This window comes from Barbatula barbatula, assembly GCF_947034865.1.
Source record: "Barbatula barbatula genome assembly, chromosome: 7".
Taxonomy (NCBI): domain Eukaryota; kingdom Metazoa; phylum Chordata; class Actinopteri; order Cypriniformes; family Nemacheilidae; genus Barbatula; species Barbatula barbatula.
Window position 1 is genome coordinate 21502633 of NC_136770.1, and position 8330 is coordinate 21510962.

The following is an 8330-nucleotide window of genomic DNA, read 5'->3' on the forward strand; positions in this document are numbered from 1 at the left end:
CTCGAATAATCATGCAGCTGTATCTTTCTTTTTATAAATTTGATCAAACTAAATACTCTTTGAAGATACGATGTATGCAATACTACTGTATAGGTACTCAAGATTAATATGAGATTGGCAGAAACTGCCTGTGATACGCGATCTTTAAAGGAACAGTTTACCCAAAAATGATCTCTTCATTTACTCACTCCTCAAGTTGTTCCAAATCTGTATAACTTTCTTGGTTCTGATAAACACAGAGAAAGATATTTGGAAGAATGCTTGTAACCAAACAGTTCTTGGGCACTTTTGACTACCAGTGTCATTTTTCCTTCTATGGAAACAAATGGGGCCCAAGACCTGTTTGGTTATGAGCATTCTTCCAAATATCTTTCTCTGTGTTCATCAGAACAAATACATTTATACAGATTTGGAACAACTCGAGTCTGAGTAAATATATCTGAGAAAAAACTCATCCAATTCATAATTTTTGGGTGAACTTGTCTTTTAACGTGCCCTTTGACATCAAAATAACAAGAGTAAATCATTATTATAAGCTTACCAGACAAATCGGTGTAAGGTAAGAAGTTTTGAACACTTGTTTTTATGTACTTGCTCAAAAAATAATTTTTTTTATTTATAATATTTATTAAATTGTTTTCATACTGACCAATAAAACCTGGTAATAAAATCTCACATGATGGGATGTTTTGTCGACATTTTTAATACTAATTTCATTTGAAGGAATCATCACAAGGTGAGATGGAGAATCACACCAAGCCTTGTGCTCTTTGCTCTCTTCTCTGTTTAGAGAAGACGGAAGTGGTCTTTTCTCGAGACCCCTTCTGCCTCTGCAGGACGTCCGTAAGGATGCCTAACTTGAAGGGGGAACAGCTGAGCCTCACATCCTTCCGCCAGAGGGAACAGAATCTCCTCCTTACAGCAATCGCAACAACTGTTCAGTGTTGTCAGAATGTCTTAAATCTAACTGGATCAGAAACACGGGAGGTGAGCCCAGAACTGTGTTGAGAACATTGCTTTGTTTATGTAGAAGGAGAATATTTTCCGGCATCCTCAGCATTTAGAGAGGGGTAGAAAGTGTGTCGCCCACATAATCAGATTTGCGAGCCGACGTATTTCCTTAGGTTCCTGTGCAGAAATAAACACACATTTGAAAATATGTATAAAATACCCAGAAATGGTCTTGACAAAATGTGAAACTAGACCTTTTCCTCAAACGTCACTTTTCTGAACCGTAATGTGTCCAAATATATATTTTGTTTAATTCATTAAAACGTTACACACTTTATTTGAAAGTGCTTTGTGCAATAAACATTTCTGATACAAAAAATATTTTATGGGGCAATGTGTAAAGAGAAACAATTGAGAGCCCATTTGAGATTTTTCTTTCCTATGGGTCAAAATGCAACTGGAGTGGAAAGCAGGTTCTAATCTCTCTCCCTTCCCTGTACCTCCTCTTCACGGCAGTATTCTGGTATTCCTGTGGGAATCTCTTTCCTCTCAGGAAACAGTTTCCATTTCAGAGTCAATAAGCCTTTCTGCTCCCCCAGCCCAGCTCAACACCCACATGTACAGGCAGCGTGTAGACGTCACTCGGGCCGGCCACCGTGAGTGTGTGGGCTCCTAGGAGCCACTTGTTTGAAGGGTTGGAGGACATTCCTGCATCAAATGCTTTGTTCAGTGCAGTTCAGCACAAACATGGCAGTAGTCACATGTATGATTTAATGTATTTATAAATGTATTTAGGAGTTGCTAAGGCGAACATCGATGGCAATAATAGAATACAGGGGAAGAGAATCTATAAGACAAAGCAACAAAGATTTTTACAACATGTATAAATGTATGAATATAACAGTGCAAGGTTGTTGCAATTGAAAAATTTGGGTTAACCAAACCCCTAAATATTTTCAATTTGTTCTTCAAATTCATGATTTTTTTAACTTTTCTTAAAAACGTGGGTTGCTTACAAGTTGCTAAAACCACCTGCATCCTTTGGCGGATACGTTAAACATAATGACGCATAACAATCTCACAAATAATACAGCGTGGACACAAAAACGGGGATGGGACGTAATTCACAGAGTATTTACTTACGAGCTAACATGTTTTTATAAAGTTAGAAAAAGTTGTCGGAGGCTTGGTGGTGGTGACATTGATATCAAGGGGTCTATTTATAGTCTCATGTTAGCGTTTTACTTCTGGCGATTGTATTTAGGCTTAAAAAATAGCAAATATTGTTTAAATCTGTCTCTAAAGATTAACTTCATCCACGACATTGCACATATGTAAGAGACAGATGATCCTTTCCGAAGAGGTTTGCCTGTAAATGCTTTTAAAATAACTTAATGTGAGCTTAGAATTGCTATACTCTTGTGGTACAGTCAGCTCAGCTGCTGTTCAGCTACACTGCTTTAAGCGCTCCATGAACCACGTGACCACCCGGCGGTGAGATTGAGTGTCGTAACTCTGTTTTTCAATGGCTCTATAACTGTGTCAAATGCTACATTCAACACTATTCATCTTAAAGCAACAAAGCTCCCAAAAGTGTAAAGTCTATCTTTAATCACCCTCTTTCTCTATGAAACACATACAATTCGAACTTGGTACATCTGAATGATCCTAAATACGTCCTGGCCCCTTTAAAAAGCATAGGTTTATAAAATCATCTTCAAAAATCCCAAACCTTGCCCACACTCTCTCTTCTTTTACTCTTTGGTATATTTTTAATACCTGCTGTTTACACAGAAATTAAGCAATAAGTCATCGATTTTAGTGTCAGTATCAATCAATGGTTACTATGTAATGCATTTCAAGAATGCATAATGAGAGTGATTGTATCTGGGAGCTGTATAAAAAGTAATCTTTCATTTAATGTTTATTTCCCATATCCCCTCAGAAGCCAAAAACAATATCAGTTCTATTCTTTCACTTAAAGAAATACTTGGACTTGGTTGGTGCATTAAATGCATTTTCCCTCTTCTTCATGTTTTCCTAGTGAGTGGTCTCTGTTTATCCAGTGCTTGGCTATTCTACAAAAAACACAATCTTTAATATACTTCAGTTCGTTGGCATGCAAATAAAACCGACTTCCCTGTAAATCAAACACTTATCTAATTTGATGTATTCTAAAAGTGGTTAAGTGTATTTTATTAGATTAATAACTTTATTACAAATGCTCATTTAGTTTATATTTAATACTTGTCCTGGGGTGCACTTTTATGGAACAGACCTGTGATTTTTAAATGGACATCCATACACTGAAAAAAGCAACCGTATCGGGAGACCAGTTTATTAAAGACTCAAAGGGATAGTTCACACCAAAATTGTAATTCTTACTTAATTTACTCACCCCGACTTTCTTATGCCGAACACAAAAGAAGATATTTTGAAGAATGTTGATAAACAAACAACACTGATGCCCATTGAGTTCGATTGAATGGAAGACATCTCTCAAAATATCTTCATTTGTGTTCCACAGAAGAAAGAGTCATATGCCGATTTTGATTGACATGAGGGTCAAGTCAAGTCAGCTTTATTTATATCGTGCTTTTTACAATTGTCATTGTTACAAAGCAGCTGTACAAGAAAACATTGACTACAAGCAAAACATATAGGGTTATGCAAGTCAAACACAGGTCAAATATCAGACAGACTATTAATTCCTATATGCAGTTATAATTAAATAAAAATATAAAATTCTAGGGTGAACAAAGGATGACAGAATCTATACTTTATTTCATAAGCCTTGGCAACAAAGGTTGCACACCAATATTTCCCCTTAGGAACCACAAACAACGGGTGCTCTTTTCTGTTCATGTTGACTTCAATAATATAAAAAATATAAATAGATTTCCAAAAGAAAGTAATGCTTTACTCAACTTCAGTGTGTGTGACTGTATTTGACATAACCTTTTTAAGCGTTAATCCCAAATGGAATCCATGTGGGCAGACAGACATCGCAAGTGCATTTGTGTTCAACACACAACCTCAACGTCTGCCCACAAACACTTCGTAAGATGACTGAAATGCGATCGGTTTAATGAGCGCTGGGTAAAATCTCTTCTGTCTACAGCAGCACTAATATCAGGTCTGCATGCGAATACAGATCCCTATTCACTCTGCTGAGGGTTTACAGGGTTACGTTTGTTTTTACAGGGACTGGCCAGATAAAATAAGGGCTCCCAAACCTCACAATCACAACCTCCATATGTCATTGCTTTGCCTAATGAAAACTACACAACAGGACTTCAGAATGAAGCATTAGCCTTCACTAAGAAAACTAATATCTTCAAAGCAGGCCAAATTGTGTCATTTTGAGGCTAAGAACTCATGCTTGTGTGTATCAATGTAACGCGATCACATTCAATTAAATGGGTCATTTATTTAGATGGAGGGAACCTCATTATTGCTGAGAACAGATAATAGTTTCAACCCATGACATAATGCAAAGGCTTCTTTGTTCAAACATTCCCTCGCTTATCATTAAGCTCAGGTGTGTTTAGAAGCACTGTAGCACAACCTGTAGGTGACCGTAAGACACTGCAACATACTAATTATCCAAAAATTCAATGCTGCTGATATAAATGCATTATAGGTCAATGTATGTAACAAAACAGCGTGTGTCAAACGTAAGATCCTACCCACATATTCACCACATTTACAATAGGAACCAGACAGTGTGGATGTACTGCTTCTATGGATTTCTCCACACATAACACAACGCAGATGCTGCGGAAAGTGTAAACAACAACTTAACAAACTTCTTTCAATTCCACGTGAATCTGGCTTTTATGTGCTTTACATCTGGATGTAGGTTTTGTACACTAACGCAAGAGGTTCTGCCATGATTGCTTTGAAACAAATACAAGCTTCACCAAGGATTTGTGTCTGGCATCTCATGGTTTCCACTTTTTGTTTATAAATAACTTTGAAGGGCCCCAAGCTTGATAAATCCCTCGCTGCAAACCCTGAAGTGGAAACTAACAGGATAGAGAAATTGTATGTCACACTGAAATTAAAACCGATTTATTTTTTTGTCTTTATCTAAACAAGACCATTTCGTATGCCGCTTCATTTTTGCAATGACCTTCAAATGCACTAAAACGCCGTTGGTAGTCGCCCTTAATCTTATCACCACTAGAGGGCGCCGTTAGTTCCTGTCCCCCGATAAAGAACATCTCGCACCCTAATTTTGTACTATTATTTCACTATTAATTTTTACACACTTACAGAAAATAGTCCCTTAATATGAGTAAGCGACCCAGAAACACACAATTAATATGGATCGTACGGAGCCGTCTGCTCTCGCTGTAGTTTGATGTCATGGGCCGATCGAACTGCGCAGCCGCATGCAGTCGAATCTGCTGCTGACGTTCGTGTGTTTGTGTACCACGTCACTGAATTCTGCGTTGTTGCACAGTCACCGTGAGTGTAAACAAGAGACTGTCGAGCGAAATTCTTGAATAGCTTATATGGATTATTGTGTTGTCTATTATTATTGAGTAGTAAATACATGAAGACAGTATAGGCATCGTTTCTGTGTAAGTTATGCGCTTGGAGAGTCTCTCATCGGGAAGCGAGCTTTCACACAAACCTCGATGAGTGGCTGCACGTTTGCTGGCTAAGGTTAGCCTGCTAGCTTTGTTGAACATATCTTCGTTACAGGTGAAATAAACTCCCGTATGCTCAAAACTTTATTCGTGTTTGGGCCGTATAGCCGTGAGTATATTTCTTTTGTGGTACATTTCTAATAATATGTTTTATTTTGGTTGGAAATATAATGTAAGTCGCGCGAACTCTAAAGGCTAGGCTAAGGTGTATTATGCTAAATGCTCATGCGAATCACTATTTTATAACACGAGACACACCTTTAGCTCTACGATATTGCGCTTGTTTCTTATGTGTTAGTATATCATAAGTATGAACAGCCTCGTGTATAAGAATACTAGGATCATTGGATTTATACCTTTATTATTAATTAGAATATCATTTCAGCCACAGGTTTTCTTAATATTCTATCAATATATTTTATTTATATGACATTCTTCACACCTGTCACAACAACTCATCCAATTAATTTAAGTGCTAGCCCAATGTGGAATCTTAAGGAACATCTCCAGCTTGTGTCTGGTTATTCATATTACTGCATCATTGTGGTTTCAGTTTTAAGGCCGTCGTAAATCATGGCTGCTGTGGAAAAAGGAGAGAAGGAGTGTGAGGATGAAACGCTTCAAACGGCTTTCAAAAAGCTGCGTGTGGATGCAGAAAGGTTTGTTAAGTTTTGATTCCGTTTCTAGCGATGGCTACAGTTTATCCAAAGAGTGCCGATTCTAATATACGTTTCTTTTCAGTTCCACAACCACAGTTCGGGTTTCTGAGACTTTGGCTTCTAGATTGGTTGGTCGAGGCAGTCCAGAAGGAGCCAAATCCAAGATGGGCTCATCAAAAGAGAACTGGCTCGGGTAAGATCAATGTTAAGAGTGTTTTTTGTGGCTTTACTTTTCAGGTCATTGGCTCTTTATTAACTAGATTGGGGACACCAGATCTAACATGCTGAAGCATTTAGAATTGTGACATTATTGTATGATGATCTCACTATAGTCACTTTAAACATACCACATGCTTCATGTTGACTATAGATGCACAAGAAAGTCATCCCGAGGTGGTGTGAGAAGCCAGCGACGCCGTAGATCAAAATCTCCAATCCTTCACCCTCCGAAGTTTACGTACTGCAGCAAAATGTCTCCCCCTCCTGGTCACCTGAAACACAAGACCCCACCAGAGCCCGATGACCCCAGCAGCTCTCTGGGCATCTCAGTCAAGAAGGAAGTTCCCTTCTCTGCTCCTCGTTCAACTGTTTTCGGCATGGCTCACCTCCCTACTCCTAGCGGTCTGGAATCAGCCCGGCTCAGTCCTCGAATGCCGTCGGATGACGAGACCGCTCCCGAAAACAGGCCCACTTTGGGAAGCGCCCAGGCTGCTCGGGAGGTGGGCGAAGGTAATGCTGCACCGTCTGACTTTCAAACTCTTTGCAAGCTGCAGGAAGGCGGCCAATGCCCATGCGGGCAAAGAGAATGCCAGTGTGCCGGCTGGCAGGGTGTCGAGGTATACTCGTTTACGGGCCTCCGTGACGTCATTTCCGAATGTGAACGAATGATGCCTGGCCCGCAGGACACTTCCACCACGAGAACTTACGCTGGAACAAGTAGCGGAACCTCCAGCTCACCTCGGTCTTGTTCCGAACAAGCCCGAGCTTACGTAGATGACATCACAATAGAGGACCTTTCAGGCTACATGGAATATTACCTTTACATCCCCAAGAAGATGTCGCACATGGCTGAAATGATGTACACTTGAGTGTAATGTAAGAAAGCAAATCATTATAAAAGATGAATATCAATGGGTGCTCTTAATAAAAAAATGAATGGTTTATTTAAAAAAGGTAGTAATGAAGATCATATTGTTGAAGATTTGTTATCATGATTATTTCTCTGTAACATCCAGACAATGTGTGCTGACTAAGAATTATGGGGACATGACTCATTCTGGGGTCATAGTTTTCTTTATTTTCGTTTGATTTTGTGATGTTTGGTTTACGTTTACAAGTTGCCAAAGGTCTGTCACGGAGACTGCAGGTTTAATTTCACTGATATATGCAAACTTACAAAATGCCAAGTAATAATTCTGTTTACTTGAGCGAGTATGTGATGTCATCTAAATTAAATTTCAATAAAACGCTTGAGGATGTTTGGTGGTTTTGTTTTATATCTTATTACCTTTCTATTGTTAAAGGTATAGTTCACCCAAATGTAAAAAAATCTATAGTTCATTTACCCTCATGTCGTTCATAACCTTGTGTTACGTCCTTTCTTCTGCATTATTTTGAAGAATGTTGGTAATAGAAATACAGCTGTACCCATTCACTTCTATTGTATGGTTACAAAACCATGCAAGTGAATGGGTACCGCTGTTTTTCGGTCACCAACATTTTAATAAGTATTGTCTTTGTGTACTGTTGAAGAAAGTCCCACAGGTTTGAAATGACAAGAGGGGAGTCAATGATAACAGAAATTTCATTTTTAGGTTAGGTTATTTAACATCCATTGTGTGAACACAGAACCTAATTCCTGAAAATATCTTCTTCTGGTTTCTAAAGAAAAAGAGTCAAATAACGGTTTACAGCTACATTATGTGGAATAAATGTTGACAGAAAATTTATTTTAGTGTAAACTATCCCTTTAAATTTGATATTTCACACAAAAATCACTGCCGTCAACTGCCTTTTTCACCACATTGTGTCATTGTTAATAGACAGATTTGATGAACAAGCT

At 38.5% G+C, this 8330-nt stretch overlaps 1 protein-coding gene across 2 annotated transcripts; it reads left to right on the top strand.

Moving 5' to 3' along the window:
* The first annotated feature begins 5346 nt into the window (after positions 1–5346).
* On the top strand, positions 5347–7744 carry oser1 (oxidative stress responsive serine-rich 1). 2 transcript variants are annotated; one of them, XM_079460648.1, is made up of 4 exons: positions 5347–5625; positions 6163–6268; positions 6351–6461; positions 6639–7744. In XM_079460648.1, the coding sequence occupies exons 2-4, from the start codon at positions 6183–6185 to the stop codon at positions 7354–7356; spliced, it is 915 nt and encodes a 304-aa protein (XP_079316774.1). In that variant the 5' UTR covers positions 5347–5625; positions 6163–6182; the 3' UTR covers positions 7357–7744. The 2 variants fall into 2 exon arrangements, with proteins under 2 accessions (XP_079316774.1, XP_079316773.1); XM_079460647.1 differs by having other exon boundaries at positions 5391–5718.
* The last annotated feature ends 586 nt before the right edge of the window (positions 7745–8330 follow it).